The 15,453-nt window shown below is 42.2% G+C and overlaps 1 protein-coding gene across 11 annotated transcripts in view; it reads left to right on the top strand.

Annotated features, from left to right (window-relative positions):
- Window positions 1-15,453, top strand: part of CAST (calpastatin) — a gene marked incomplete at its 5' end in the record, with an annotated part of 59,613 nt that overhangs the window by 36,901 nt on the left and 7,259 nt on the right. For 8 of the 11 annotated variants that reach the window (XM_082074445.1, XM_082074442.1, XM_082074443.1 and 5 more), the window contains 20 exons: window positions 286-399; window positions 1,674-1,760; window positions 2,261-2,362; window positions 3,105-3,185; window positions 3,281-3,334; window positions 3,917-4,009; window positions 4,157-4,252; window positions 4,922-5,017; window positions 5,577-5,681; window positions 6,131-6,214; window positions 7,090-7,137; window positions 8,921-9,025; window positions 9,317-9,418; window positions 10,672-10,773; window positions 11,343-11,426; window positions 12,172-12,219; window positions 12,389-12,484; window positions 12,869-12,967; window positions 13,948-14,049; window positions 15,247-15,339. In XM_082074445.1, coding sequence (XP_081930571.1) covers window positions 286-399; window positions 1,674-1,760; window positions 2,261-2,362; window positions 3,105-3,185; window positions 3,281-3,334; window positions 3,917-4,009; window positions 4,157-4,252; window positions 4,922-5,017; window positions 5,577-5,681; window positions 6,131-6,214; window positions 7,090-7,137; window positions 8,921-9,025; window positions 9,317-9,418; window positions 10,672-10,773; window positions 11,343-11,426; window positions 12,172-12,219; window positions 12,389-12,484; window positions 12,869-12,967; window positions 13,948-14,049; window positions 15,247-15,339 — 1,791 coding nt within the window. The remainder of the gene's footprint in view (window positions 1-285; window positions 400-1,673; window positions 1,761-2,260; window positions 2,363-3,104; window positions 3,186-3,280; window positions 3,335-3,916; window positions 4,010-4,156; window positions 4,253-4,921; window positions 5,018-5,576; window positions 5,682-6,130; window positions 6,215-7,089; window positions 7,138-8,920; window positions 9,026-9,316; window positions 9,419-10,671; window positions 10,774-11,342; window positions 11,427-12,171; window positions 12,220-12,388; window positions 12,485-12,868; window positions 12,968-13,947; window positions 14,050-15,246; window positions 15,340-15,453) is intronic. The other 3 variants (XM_082074447.1, XM_082074440.1, XM_082074441.1) reach the window with 1 other exon arrangement.

The following is a 15,453-nucleotide window of genomic DNA, read 5'->3' as shown; positions in this document are numbered from 1 at the left end:
CTTTCCCCTTTCCCCTTCCCTTTCCCTTTTCCCTTCCCCTTCCTCTTCCCCTTCCCCATCCCCATCCCCTTCCTCTTTCCCCTTTCCTCTTCCCCTTCCCCTTCCTCTTTCCCTTTCCCTCTCCCCTTTCCCCTTTCCCCTTTCCCTTTCCCCTTTCCCCTTTCCGTTTCCCTTTTCCCCTTCCCCTTCCTGTTCCCCTTCTCCTTTCCTTTCCTAAAAAATAAAGAAAATCCAAGCCAAACAAACTGTTTCCATATCTAATACTAATAGTTTATGTCCAAACAGGCAAAAAGCCAAACCTCACCTTCTGTGACAACTTCTAAACCAAATGACACTGGAAAAGTAACTGCAGCTCAGGCTGACCAGCGTCCACCAGCACCCTCCACAGAGACAGCGAAGGTTTGTAGAGCAGCAATCCAGTTTGTTATTTATGTTACGGTAGGTGTTAGCCGTCTATGTCAAGGCAGATTCTTGTGCTGGCTGTGGTAAGTGAGCACAGGCCCACAAAAATCACCGTGTAGAAAAGCTCGAAAGCTGCCCTGTGTTTAAAGGAGTGTGTGACAAACCTCCTCGTGCTGCTCTAAAATCCAGGACTTAGGAAATTCACATTTTGCCCGCTAATTAACATCCTGAGCACACCTCCTCCAGCCAACCCTGTTAATGCATAAGCAGATGGAGCTGTCCAGGCAGACGGTGTTGGCCGTTTGTGCTGGTTGTTTGGTGATCCTGACGTGCATCCGCCTCTGCTGCCCTCTCGGTACATCTGTTCTCGCTGTTGGGTGAGCGGCTGTTCTGTGGAGCCCATGGCGTGTTTGTCATTGCTGGGCTGGCTCCAGACGCACAGGTCACCAAGTTACAGGTGTCTGTGTGCAGCAGGGCAGCCCCTATACCGTGACTGCAAGAGGGAAGAAGGAACAGAAGGGTCGGGGAAACAGCTGGGGAAGGGTCATGTCAAAAAGTTGGAGCAGAAGTGTAGTAGGGTCAGGATTGAGATATTTTGATGTACTCTGTCTGGGTGACAAGGCCGGAGTAGCCTGAAGGACTCCTGCCTCAGTACCGGAACCCACCTTTCTGCAGCGAATGGGTAAATGATGCAGCGGTCTGCGTTTGTGTGGCTGTTGCTCCGGCACCCAACCCCTGGAGGAGTTCACCCTGCCTGTTTGTTCACCCTGCTGTTAGTGCTGCATTGAGAGCTATCGGGTGCAAACGAAAGCTTTCAAAAGGGACTTTGAAGGGGCCTCATAGTCTTTCTACACTGCATGTTTCTTTTACTGGCAAAGTTAAAATAAAGGAGGTACTTAAAATTACATGCTTTTCTCACGATAAAATCACACTGCAAACAGTGTGTTCTGTCTAGTATTGCAGGTAGACAGCAGCTCACTCTGCCCAAGCATCTGAGTGTTGCGCTGTCCAGCTGCTGAGTCCAAAAGATAAGCGCAGCCTCAGAGCTGAACATTTTAAGCTGAGCTTAGTATCATGCAGGCTGCAGCCACTCAACTTCCAGAGCACTCAGACAGGACCCAGAACCAGCTTATCTTTTCTTATTCAAGGTGTAGGTGAAGAGGAACAATAGATATGCATGCCTGAGTAGAACATCGCCGTTTTACTTTGGTTTGTCTCCAGAATTTCCAGCGTAGGGCGGTATAACAATGATTCTTCTCGTGTTTCTGCAGCCCGTGTCTGAGAAGGCGTCCGCGGCGGCTGGTGCAGGCGCAGCCGGTGCCAGCGCGGCTGCTGCAGCTGATAAATCGAGTGCTGAGGTTGGTGAACACAGCCCAGGCAAACGCCCCCCATGTGGAAATGTCTCGGGGTGTGTTTCTCTCTCTGAAACACGTCCCAGAAAACGTGAATCGGTGACCGCTGAGATATTGCTGTGTACTAGTTATGCATGGTGGTGAAGGACTATCTGAAAGAAAACGTAGCAAACTACTGCTGAGTCATTTGTGTTGTGGCAAATAGGACTTTTAAAAATCACTTTTTCCACAACTAGCATAAAATTGGTTACTCTTTGTCTTCAGTTATATTTATATATGTGTGCGTGTATGTCAGATAGTATATAAATACACATGATCTTATTACTGACAGTGGGGAAAGGATTTAAGAACAGTTCTCACTGAAAAAACTGGCAAGTGCAGGACCTACTCAAATAAACTTTTGGTTTCATTTTGAGGAGTTTTCTACACATTCAGGAGATTATTCAGCTTTTTTTTATCCTTTGTACAGTATGATAACTTATATAATGATCCGCTTTTTATTTTAGGCTGGTATGGATGAGTCGGCACTAGATAGCCTTATAGATACGCTCGGTGGACCTGAAGAACATGTGCCTCCTAGTCCTGTTTACACCGGCCCCGAAGTTACGGTATTTCACGTGTTTTTATGTTTTACAACATTAGTCTCTGAAATATGTCTGTAGTTGCTCACTGCTACATGGATCCAGTAATTCTCACTGTGCTAACAGGAAAAACAGAGCTTACAGGGTTGCATTTTGGTGTTGTTTTCAGTAATACAGAAATGATGCAGTTATGTTTGTATTGCACTAGAAAATAGTGAAGTACCAACAATGGGAGTTTGTTGCTTTTGAAGTGATTTCCAAGCACGGATTTACCAAGGGCAGGGATGGGGGTAAAAAAGAGTACAAACAACCAAGATTTCATTTCTTTTTGAGGAAGAGTAAAACATGGGGAAGAATACATACTTCTGAGTCAGAACGGGAGAGTAACGTAAGAAGGTTTAGGATTACGAGGTCAATGGCTCAGTGCAGTAGTCAGCTGTAATAAAAATGTTTGAATTTGTAAATATTTAAAATACAGCAATATATCGTATGGTCTGGGGCACTGAAGTGGTTTCTGTCAGCGCAGAGGAACCTGTCAGTGCAGGTGCAGAGCTTTGCTGAACCACGTGCGTGGTTGAAGCCACACGGGACACGTGTGCGTGACACGAGGTTCCCAAAGACACCCAACAGCCACGCTCAGGACGGTCCCTCTGACCTACCCAGCCTCGCGTTTGCTGCCCAGAAGGATCACCACACATAGCTCCACGTTAGACATTTTTCTCAATTAAAATGAGTACAAAAAAGATTAATGCGTGTGTTCTTTCCATAGGAAGGTTTCTCTTCAGAATACCTGGAAGAACTGGGCAAACGGGAAGGTAGCCTCCCTCCAGAGTACGTTAAATTGTTGAAGGTCAGTGAGTCAAAACCAAAAATTCCCGGTGTGTGTTTTCTTTCATTTTGTGTGGCTTTGCTTCCCATTTACCACAAGACTAATTCTCATTCTAGAGCAAAGGACATGGCAAAGATGGAGTCCCACCGAAAGTGGATGACCAGGATGAAGTAAGACTTGGGTTTTTTATACTGGAAGGTGGAAATAACCCAATTACCATTAGATTCCTAGAAAAAATTCAGTGTTGCCTGTCTTCCAAAATCCCAGGAAGTGGGAGAGGGCTGTAGGGTGTCACACAACGTAAATACTGATAAAACAAAATAGAATTTGGCACAGATGTTTGTAATAAGTAAGTAGGAATTTTCAGGACACTGGCTGAAGATGAAACAAGTCAAATAAAGACTTATAGAGATATTTGGGATTATAATAACACAGGGAAGAAATAGTAGCTGTGCGTGTAGGAGTCTCTTTGTAATGTCTTTAGCAAAGATTACCTGAATTTCTGTACTTAGCAAGGTATTTCTTTAAGCCAGCTTAATTTTACTGTTTATAAGTTTAACATATAAACATAAAAGCCTATCTAAAATATTAATCAACCAGTGAGGGGAAATCTCTCTGTTTTTCCTGCAACAGCAACATGTGCTCATGTGTTTGCGTGAGTCAGCATGGAGCACACAGATCTTTAAACTGGGTTTGGCAGCACTGACGTTTTAACTTTAATGATCATCACCTAGTTTGCAATTCCTTCTCAGAAGCCAATGACGGATGATGAGCTTGCAGAGGCACTGTCGTCCGACTTCACCTCTAGTGCTGCTCCTGCTGAAGAGAAGACAAGTCCAACAGAGGTATTGATACTTTTTGCACCGTTACGTGCCTTTATTGCAGTGAAATAGTGCCATTTTTATAATAATATTTCACTTTTAAATGATCTTAACAATTCTTCCGTCCTTTTTATTTTTGCAAATTTGCGTGTAACTTCCTATCTCTTGTAGAAACCCGGTAAAGAAGGAGAAATCGTGCAAGCACAAGCAGCAAGTTCACTCAAGACATCTGCTCCTCCTGAGGAGAAGAAAGCAAAATCAGAAGAGGTATGCACACTCATTCTTTACTGGTTAACTTCTAATTAAAATCTACAAGCACACACCATATTTTATGTGTGTGATCCTGTAAAGATGCTCATCGTCCTCATTTTCGGTTGTAAATCCTGTTTGTCATAGAAAGCGCAGGAGTAATAGGAATTGCTATTGTCCAGGCTCTGCCTTAAAGATCCGGCCTTAGTGGGCCGGATGATTCTCCTTCTGGATTCTCTGCGGAGTAGCTGTAGTTCTTCTGACTAGGGGCAGTAGAGAAATGTATGTGTTTCCTTAGCTATGCGAGGTGTGTTTAGAACTCAGACATGACGTAATTTCTCCTGTTTTACAAACCTTTCTTTTTTGCTATGTAGAAAGCAAGTGTGACCTTACACTTCCTGGGTTTGCCATTCCAAAACATATGGAAATCCTGGGGTTTTTTTCTTTCTTTCTTTTTCCTCTCATCTCTCCCTAAGAGGAGATACGGCTTGATTACACTGTGCTATTCTTATCACGTAATTTGCCATATCCTGCAATTTTATGTTAATGAAATTAGGTAAAGCCAAGCAGGAATTACGAGTCTGGTGCTGGCTTTTTGCTTCATATAGAGCATAAGAGATGTGTAAGGTAAAGCCTGTGTCACTTAAAGGAAATAACAGAATTATTTGTGTATTTCCTTAAATGCAGGATATCAAAGATGATGCAGTGGAAGCTCTTCTTGATACTCTTGGTGCACCTGAACCTGAGCCTGAAGACCCTACTCCTGTTGTAGAGGTGTCAGAGGTATAATCTTACTCCTTTTTACAGCAGCTTTCGGACTCTCCCTTGGAATCCTGAATCCTCCTCGTTAGATCCTGTACAAGCGTGTAAAATAAAAACAGTGCAAGGCCTAAGGAATGTCTGAGTTTGTGTGGTTAAGAAGCGAAGGTATCCCGAGTGTATACAGACAGAATAGAAGATAGTCAGGAAAACTAAAGGCATTTTATTTGGCTATAAGCATACACACGTACACTTCTCCCCGTGCTGGTGGTAGTCGCACTGGTTTTTTCCCCAAGCACTGGGTACAACTGATAGCAAGCTTTTGTTTTGCATGTGTCTGCTGTTGTGTTTTTAATTAACTTTTGGGGGTTTTCACGCATGTACTTATTTTTCTATCAGACCTCATTATGTTTCCGATTTGGGTCTTTTGCCGTGTCTCCCAAGACCTTTGTTTTTCTTCAACAGTTAGATTTTTACAGTAGCCCTGTGTTTGCATGTTAAACTTTGACTTTTTAGTTCAGTTTTGCAAACTCTGCCTATAGCCCTGCCAACAGCAGTTATTTTCCCCTGTTTTCACCTACAGCTCAGAGCAGACAAAGGACAGGGAAATAGCAGAAAGTCTTTGTTGCCGAGAGAAGATGCTGGAGCCCAATTTTGGCAGAAAGCACCACATTGTGTTGCAGATTCAGTGAGTCTGGGCCTTCAGATAACTTAGTGGATGCGTTGCTTCACCGAGGGGGTCCAGAGAGTTAAAGGCTGTGTTTCGGTAGGAGAGACGGAAGAAGATACAGGATTACAGATTGTAGAATCAAAGTGATTCTGAGGATTTTGTACAACCCAAAAATTCTTGAAGTACCTGACTGGATGTTACAGCTCAGAATAGTGCCTGAAGTTTTTTAGAATTTAAAGTAACGTATTCACATATGGTGTTGATTCTTAAGACACAATGATTTTATGACAGAAATTTGATATGAATAAACTGAGGAGTTTTAATATCTTGATATATGGAATAATTTTGTGTGATGCTAGTACTTCTTTGAACAGCAGGCTGAAGAATCTTGATAGAGAAGTTGAGTGTACTTTGAGGTGTTTATTTTAATTTCCCTAATTGGTTGGGTTTCGTTCTTTGTTTTTAAGGCAAAAGCTAAAGAGAAAAAAGAAGAGAAGACTGGAGAACGTGATGACACGATACCTCCGGAATACAGGTTAACACCAGAGTTGGTAAGCTTTTCATATCTCAACTGCTTTGTAAATAGTGAGCTGTGTCTGATGCTTTATTTCATCACAGAGAGGGAAAGAACACACAGAAAACAAGCAAAACTAATATTTAATTGTTGGCTTTCTGCGGTTGGTGATAAGTGTATCTTCCCAGTTGCACATTCCTTCTCCAAGAGTGGGGTTACTGGTTTCTGATACTGAACCTCTCTGCTGTGAAATCCGTCCCTTTAAGAAGCGCTCTCGGGTACCGATTTGTGACGCAGCCTTGAAAACGCTGGTTTAAAATGGTATGAAAAGTAACTCATTTTTTCAGGCTGTTGCTTCAAGTGGTGGGAGATTTGTTCAAGGTTAAGCAATAGCAAAACAATACAGCTGAAATGTGTTTTCCATAAAATTCAGAGCTGAAAATACTTGCCATGGTTATTGGTATAACTCATGCGAACGAGGTTGCTATATAAACTGACCTTGCTGGAGCTCGATGTTGACTTTCTATTTTGAAAGGAGCAGTTTCATCCCATTTTAGATATTTCAAGGCCATCTGACTACAGACCTGGGATTTAACCGCGTCTGTTCAAGTGCAAAAGTTTGGGTTTTGCACTCAAAACATGTTTTACTGCTGATGAATTCCCGCTGGTTTACTATGGAATTAATTCCTGCTGCATATTGATACTGATAGGAATGAACTCTCTTTGGTCCCTTGGCCCATTTTTGTTGTGATTTGCTTTTTTTATCCACTTTCCTGGCCATGTAAGATTTAGGGGGATTCCTGTTACTGATTTCACCTTGTGTGTATCATTCATTTTACATCGTTTTGCTGGTGCTTATGAAGCACTTATTGTAACAATGGAAAAATGTCAATAATGTTTAATTTTTTTTAGGATAAAGATGGAAAACCGATATTGCCCAAGCCTGAGGAAAAACCTAAGGTTAGAAAACTGTCACTATTGCAGGAGTGTGAACGGACGCCCTGTTTTCTCCCTCTCTGCCGCCACTTCTCCCTGTGCCGTTTGTGAGTCTGTTGGTCTGTTTGTGCGTTTACTTCCTTGCACAAAACCTGCTGATCAGGTGGAAGTTTAATTGAAATTCACTGGTCGTGAGTGAAGAGCCCATCGCAACAAAACAGTTGAGAGATCACTGAAATAGGAGAGGGTTACAGGAATGGCTCCTGGCACAAAGAAAAGCGGTTGGGGAGTTGCTGTGAGGTGTTCATGCAAGTCTGTTGGAGCTGTTGAAGGGCAGAGAGAGGTGAGGCAGGAAAACCTTTTGTTTTCTTGACATGTCATGGGTCATCATATACAAAGGAACACGACTGGAAAGAAGGCAAAAGCTGCTGTAGACATTTCCCTAACCACAAAGAGCAGCTTGCACTTGCAGAAAGTATCCATCATGGCCTAGAAAGTGCATGATGGGTTGAAAAGATTGAAAGTTAGAAAGGTTAGTTGAAAATGCACAGGAAGAAAGCAAAAATTAGAAAAAGCAAAGGAACTGTGCACTGGAGAAACTGAGAAACTCTTTATGACTTGAAGAAGGCAATAGCTTTGAGCAGGATGTGTTCACCGGCATTCCTGTGGGGACATCAGCCATTTAGATCTGTGGAACCAAACCCAGCAAAACAAGAGAGTTGTGTCAATAGGTGAAAAAGCCTCAGTCACTCACAGTTCTTCCTTGATCCCTGGTGAATGCAAAGCTCTTCTTCCTTCGTGGTTGCAGCTCGGGCTTCTGTTAGCTCGGGCCTCCATTCTGCATACCCTTAATTACATGCAGTGTCGTTATTTTTGTGAAAAACACGGTTATTGCCTAAAAGCTTTTTTTGCTTTAGTGAAAGAATTCAGTCGTTATGAAAAGTGGGGCCTTATGTGAGACATTTTATAAAGACTTAGGGGCACTGATCAACAAAGGAAGGCAAGTGGGAGAGAAAGTAGGAGACTCTCCTTTATAAAACGTAATTTTACATGTTATGAATTTGACAAAATGAGCCCTAATCAATTAAGTTATGTGTAGCAGGTGAATGGCGATCACTGCAGGCAAAGATTTAGACATTTAGGTGTAAACAGTAGTTCAGAGTGTTCCAGGAGCACTAGTGATAGATCGAAGCCTATAGATCACGCAGTACTGGATCACGTAGTGCCAACAGGTTGTAACAGACCACGCAGCAGGGAACTAGAGCTGCAGTTCATTCACCTTCCCCCCGTGCGTGGTGCAAACCGGTGTCAGCGTCGGTGGGAGGCTGAGGGAGCTTCAGCCCATACAGCCTCTGGGTAAACCCGCTTCTGCTGGAAAAACATTAAAAGGGGAGAATCATAATCTGATGGCGCTGCTTTCCACTACCTACATGTAATTTATATTTGAAATACTACAGCAACATGATGCTGTTATAGTGAATACTATCCAGTAAATATTAGCATTATATTTTTCTAATTTAGAGTTTGGATTTTGCTGTTCAGTAGCTCTGTAAACAGTATTGAATGTGGTGTTCTCTGCATTATATTGACTTTTGATAACAAAGCAACTGACTCATTCTGAAAAGTAGTTTTCTTAATTTTTTGCACTGTGACATTCACGCTGTTCCGTTGCACATAAATGCGAATGGTTATTTTGGTGTGGGATGCAAAAGTTTTTCTGCTTTCTGAGTAGTCGAGAGAGAATTCTTGATAAAATAAATCAAAAGCGGCAGTGAGTCACCTGTACCACGTAATGTCTGTTTTGCAGCCTTTGAGTGAATCCGATCTCGTTGATGAGTTTTCGAAAGACTTTTCCCGCCGCGCGCAGCCTGTGGAGCAGCCCAAACCACCGGAGCCCCGCGGCACGTCCAAGGTGCATCTTCCCTGTTCACCGAACACACTGACACTGATCGCTTTGCTGGGACTGGGTAGTGCTGCTATTCTTTCAATGAAAATGTTTTCTTCTGTTTCTCTTTTTCCCCCTACTGCCTTCAGTGGAACACGCAGTATAGTCACTTAGTCCTTAACTGAGGGGCTCCTACCTTCGAATTTAGACTTTTCTGTCTTGTTTCATACTGTATTAAAAAAAGAAAAGCCATTTAACGGGTGTGTTTTGGGTTTCTGAGCATATTCAGTAAAACACAGTGTGAATGTTCTGTTTCAGAAGCCTTCGGACCCCGCGCCTGCAGGAGCTGCCGAGGACGCGGTCGTCCCCCGCGCCGCAGCCTGCGCGGTGCAGTCTGCAGCCCCGCCGGCCGTGTCTCCGGTCAGTAGTCCCGGCGGGAGGTAAAGCAGAGCTCGTTTATGCGGTGGTGGTCACGACGCGTGTTCCTCCTCCGCAGAGGCAACACACAGAGCTTTCCAAACCGTCGAGTAAAGCACAAACTGAACAGGGAAGGTCAGCGGCCTTCGACACCGAGAAAGTCAAGCTGGTCTGCTCCAGCTCTTGGTGCTCTAAAACGCATGCTGTTTGTAAACTTGATAGATGCTGCAGGAAAAACAAATTCTACCAAACAAAATCATTATTGTCCTAGTGAACATTCCAGAAGAGTACATTAATCGCTCGCTTTCTTGCATCTCTTCTCAGAATATACGTGCTTCTATTAAAAAACAATACAAAACAAACCCCCTGCCCTGTGGAACATTGTAGCTGTAAGTCTTTGGAAGGGAAAAGCCAGTTTACAGAACAGCCCTGTGAAAGTCTCCTTATGCCATGAACTTGGCAGATCCCAAGTACCTGAAGACCATCAGGGAGAGGAGCATCACAGTTTTTAAGTTTACTTCTCTAATTTTTACCTTAAGTATTACATGGTTGGCGTTGGTAGTGTATGAATGGGTGTCGAGGGTTTAGATTGCGAGGTGACAATAAAACCCTGGCAGATGTATCGTTAATCCCCTCTCCCCCCTTCCCACTCAGAACAGGCGATCAGGAGGGAAAGAAGGACAGAGAGAAGAGAGCTGGAAACATTAACAATGTTTTACTAATGCTGCTGATAAAATAGAGAAAGTAATACAAAATATACAAAACCAATCTGGAAAGTCCCAGCAACTGCAGAACCGGCACCCGAAGTCCTGGACTGGACTCTGCAGCCAACCGGAGCTGGATTCAGTCTGTCACTGGCCTCGGTTCGCTGGGGCGACTCACAAGGTCCTCTCCTAATGTCACCATAGGGAAAAGGGAAAAAGGCACGAGATCCTCATGATCTCCCACTTTTATATGAATTATCACATGAATGGGATGTTATACACAGTTGGTCAGTTTTTGGTCACGTGTTTCTCGCTGCCCCTCTCGCGAGATGTCCATCCATCTTATCAATATCTCACATTCTATTGCTATGTTTACCAAAACATGTATCTGGTTCTCCAGGAAGATGCAGCTCATATGAAGCTTTAGCTGACAGGCAAATTCACTGAAAGAGAAACTTGTTTTTAACAAAACCAGGACAACAGGTTTCTTCAGCTGCAGCTGAACTGCAGACTCAGAACTGATTTGTTCTTGCTGTCCCGATGCCCTCACAGGTTGGTCACGTGGCAGACGAAGCGCTGGAAGCCCTGTCCAGCAGCCTGGGAAAGAGAGAGCCTGATCCGGATGAAAACAAACCCGCTGTGGACAAGGTCAAGGTAGAGAAACAGCCAGACCTCAAAAAATAGACTTTTGATACCATTATCTTCAGTGTGACTGTATTTCCTCAGTCCAGGAAAAACTTAGAGATAATACTTTCACTTCTGCTTAGGAAGCACTAGTGGGATTTCAACACAGTGAGCACATTTCCTTAATCATTCTGACTATTACCATGCAGTGGTTCCCTCACCTTCTAAAATCCACATTTGCTTAGTGTCTCACTGCTGAACCAAAGCTGAATTAACACGCACAGCAGGGGCGCTGAACAGCGTGGTCCTTTTGCAAAAGGAACCAAATTTATCATGACTTGTTTAAATTAGGAACAATAGGTAAAACTTTGGAGTTTTTTCCGCTGATCTTGTTATTTTAACACAGAGCCTCAAGTAAGTCATTGAAAAATCTATATTCTTTCGCCTTCCAACAACCCTTGTGATTTCCGTGAGACTTTTATCTGGTAGTTGGATTGAAAGACTAATTTGAATCAGTACACTGAAAACCTTGAAAACTTGCTTATATGCATGTATGTTTTGTTGGTTTTATTAATATTATTTTTATTTTACCTTCATAGGAGAAAAACAAACAGGAAGAACACAAAAAACTAGGCGAAGATGAAGAAACAATTCCTCCAGAGTACAGATTAACAGAAGCAAAAGTAATTTATTTAATATGCTATTTTAGCCATACTTTCTCCTCATTCCTCAGAATAGACAGATGAAACTGCAACTCCATTTCATTTTGAAATACTGATGTTTGCTTCAGCCATTTTTATAGTATATGAAAGTTCTTATTGGAGTTCCTGCATATCTGGCATCAGTCATTAGACAGGCATCGGCACGGGAGTGGTTTAGATACCTGTACCTACACATCATCAGTTTGACTGGTGTTAGTGCACTGGAGTCTTTCATTAGCTTTTTGTGTTTTAGTACTTAAAATACTGTGATTGGTCAAAGCTGTTAAAAAACCCACAGTGCTGCAAGCTGCCATTTTTACAAACATCGCTTCGACTCGTTCAAGATAAACGGGTTATTGGGCACAGCCAAGAGCTGCACAGCACCCGCCACAGCTGCCGGGGTGGAAGGACAACGGCCCCCCGGGCTTGGCATCCAGAGCTTGGGGTTTGTTTATTCATGGTGCTGTTGCCGTGGAAGTTGAAATGCAAATTGGGGAGCTCAGAATCCCGCACGCTGTGTTGCTTTTCAGCACTCAGACGTCTGTAACTTACAGGACCTGGATTTTTTAGATGACACGTGGAGTAACAGTACTTGGTGCTAGAGGTTACTGGTTGGGTCATTTTTGTGTAACACTGTCCGTCGGTCAGCAAATGCTCTCAGAGCAATTGTCTCGCATGGTCATTTGTGGACTGCTTGGTTTAACACAAAGGGATTTTTCTTTTATAGGATAAAGATGGAAAACCACTTGTACCAAAACCAGAAGAAAAGTCCCAGGTAAAAAAAGTGAATATTCAGACAGATGTCTCATTCATGAGTTACTTACCCAAATGTCACTAAGGTTCCTCGGTCTTCAGTTTAATAATGGAGACAGATTTTGTTACCTGTTCAGTTTTTAATAGATGAAAAGGACTACAAGTGTCTTTTTTGTTGTTTTTAATGATAGCCCATGAGTGAAGATGATCTCCTAGAGGGTTTGACAGCAGGGTTTTCCGCTTCACCATTGCCATCTGCACCGTTACCTACACCAACTGTAATAAAGGTCAGTAGATTTGATTTCTGGAAATCTGGTTTATTTTCAAATTGTTTCATCTATCTTCATATTTTATTTGTTTTCCTTCCTAAACTTTCTTAAATTAATTGATGAAAGTTGCAAAATATTTTATGCAATAAATTAATGGGAGAGCAATTAAATTAAACAGTATTCCCCGAAAATAAAACAAACAGTTTCAGAACAAATATAAGGCCTTGATAGTTATTTTTAAAATGTTCTTTAAGCGTCAATGATTGTTTGCTGCTACCCTTACCTACAGTCATGCTGAGTAAATCTATAGGAAGTGCCAAGTTCAATGTGTTCACGAGGTGGTTTGAATCTGGCGGTGTTTCTGCAGCCCTCTGCCAGCACTGACCCTGTGTCTCGTTCCAGAGCACCGAGCGGGCTGAGGAGCCCGCGGGTTCCTCGGGGGTCATCTCCGCTGCCGCCGTTTCCTCCCTGCGATCAGCAGCCCCTCCAGCTCCCGCCTCGGTAAGCGACCCCTCTGTCCATCGTATCTCGAACCAAAGATGGGCTATGGAGGAGAGAAGGGAGCACGGTCTGGCCAGTTTTACTCACGCAGAGTGTTGAGAAGTTAAATAACTTATTGTCACACTGGCCATTGGGAGGAAAGAGAGAAAGCATGAGTTTCTGGGCACTTTATGTTTAACTGAGTGCAAAGACTGGTCTGTCTGGTGTTTTTTTTAGACAGAACACAGCTTTCTGTTCCTCGTTAGGTAATGAGAACGTTTAAAATAATAATAGTGTAGTCATTGGCACAGTGGCCAAGTCATCTGTTAAGCCTATAGGCGGAGGAGTTCAGGGTTAACAGAGGGACAGGCAGCACCCGCTTTTACCACCAGCACAGTGCATGTGCATCTGGTGCATGTGTTAATTAATAGTCGTAATTTGTCCTCCTCCTCCTTTTCCTGTTGTAATCTGTGCGGTGGGAGCTCCCTCTAGTGTTTCCAGACTGATTGCAAAGAGTACAAAGCTCATCCCACCAGGGTTTTAATTGCGTTTAAGGGCTTTTTTTTGCTAACCAGTGTTTGAATAAAACCAGTGTGAATTAGCAAAAGACCATACATATTGTGAAGATAAATTGTTAATAAGCTCTAATTCAGATTAAGACTTCCTTAGCAGCTGATATGCAGTGATCGTGATGTTTGCAAAATGAATGGCAGTTACCAAAAAACACTCTTTTTGAGGAACTCTTCTCATTAGATCAGGTAGGCTTATGTGTAACAAAAGAAAGCCATTAAATAAATTCCATAACCCTTCCTAAAATCGTGTTTCTTGTAGGTCTTAAATATTCTGTAGTTTTTTCCCCTGGCTTTTGCAATTCCAGTGTAATTACAGAGGGAGAGCTGATGGCTCATTGTTTACTGAAACTGACAGTTCATTAGTCAGCATTTATATTAAATTATTTTTACAGCAAATTTGCACTCATGAATGTGTTTATCCTTCATTAGGGGGGAAAAGAGATGGACGAAGCCTTGGATCTCCTGTCCGATTCCCTGGGACAGAGGGAACCAGACCCTGATGAGAACAAACCCGTTGTGGATAAAGTGAAGGTAACAAAAGTCACTCTGAAACTTCTGCAGTCTGGGTGAAAATAAAAGAAAAAGAGAAAAAAAGAACAAAACAGATCCTTGCCTTACTTCTTATGGATATTTTTTAAAAGCATATAGTGCAATACTTCCTATACACTCAGAGAAGTACACGCAAGTGATTTTCAGATGTAGGAGTAAGGTTACTAGAAAAAAGCAACACGCTGTTAAGTTGTCCTACCCGTAGGCATATCAGCCCATTCACTTAGATGATTTTGCTTCTGAGCAGGCACTCTGCTCTTCAATCAGCTGGATTACTTGTGATTGTGTGAAAAAGGTTGAATTAGTTCCTATACTTTAGCCATTTGAATGTAAGTGTTGAAATGTTACAGAAAATTTGCAATACTTTGATTTCAGTACCTCTCGTTGTCATTATTTTAATTATTTTTCAGGTGTCTTCTCTGGCATCTGTTTTTAAAATTAATTTTGTGGTCTTTTTGTTAAACTTTGACTTTTTTAACCCCGCAGGTACCAAGTTCTTCAGCAGACATGTTCATTTAATCAATCTCTTCTTTTTTTTACTTAACACTTTCAGCTTGTTTTTCCTTCGTTCAGTCTTTCTTTATGTAATTGTATAAAGACATTTCTGCTAATAAGAAAATCGGACACGTTACTTCATAGTAGTAACAGTGAATTGTAGACTGAAGTATTTAAGGTAAAGGACTTTACTGGGGAAAAAACAAACAAAAACACAGAACAAAACACCAAACCAAACAAAAATAAGGAAAAAACGGCACCATAAGACACTCCTGAATAAATTTAGGCTGGAGTCTAGAAGGAGATTTCACAGCTCAGACATTGCAATACATCAGTTTGGTGTCAAAGCTGCAGTGTGGAAGTATGAAATGACTTATTTTGGCCATATTGCTGAAAAGTAGAACTGAAAGTTGATATAATTTCAGGTTTTTATGCTGGTGTACTGCTGTGTATATATATGTCCAACTTATTAAATGTGTGCTCTTCTTGACAGCTAGTAATTTCTAAAACCTTCAGGCATGAAACACATTCAATGGTGAAATGAATAAATGAGATCTCTCTAGTATTTTTAAAATTTTAAATACAAAAAAGGCATTTGCCGTGAGTTTAATGGGCACTGTGACTTACTGTTTGCTAATATTTCTAACAAAATCATTAACGCTGTTCAAACCTGGATGCTTTCAGGAAAAGGCTAAGTCTGAACACAGAGACAAACTTGGAGAACGAGAGGAGACGATCCCTCCCGACTACCGAAAACTGCTGGAGTCGGGGGAGCAGGTACGAAGAGCTTTGTTCCTTTTATTGAGACAGAAATTGTGCCCGTGAGCGTTCTGTCCTCTTTGGAATTATGGGGAGAATGGGGAATAAGTGACTGTGTGTTCTAGATTTATG

This window comes from Streptopelia decaocto (assembly GCF_964273445.1).
Source record: "Streptopelia decaocto genome assembly, chromosome: Z".
NCBI lineage: Eukaryota > Metazoa > Chordata > Aves > Columbiformes > Columbidae > Streptopelia > Streptopelia decaocto.
The sequence above is the reverse complement of the archived record's forward strand: the minus strand, read 5'-3'. Positions and strand labels throughout refer to the sequence as shown.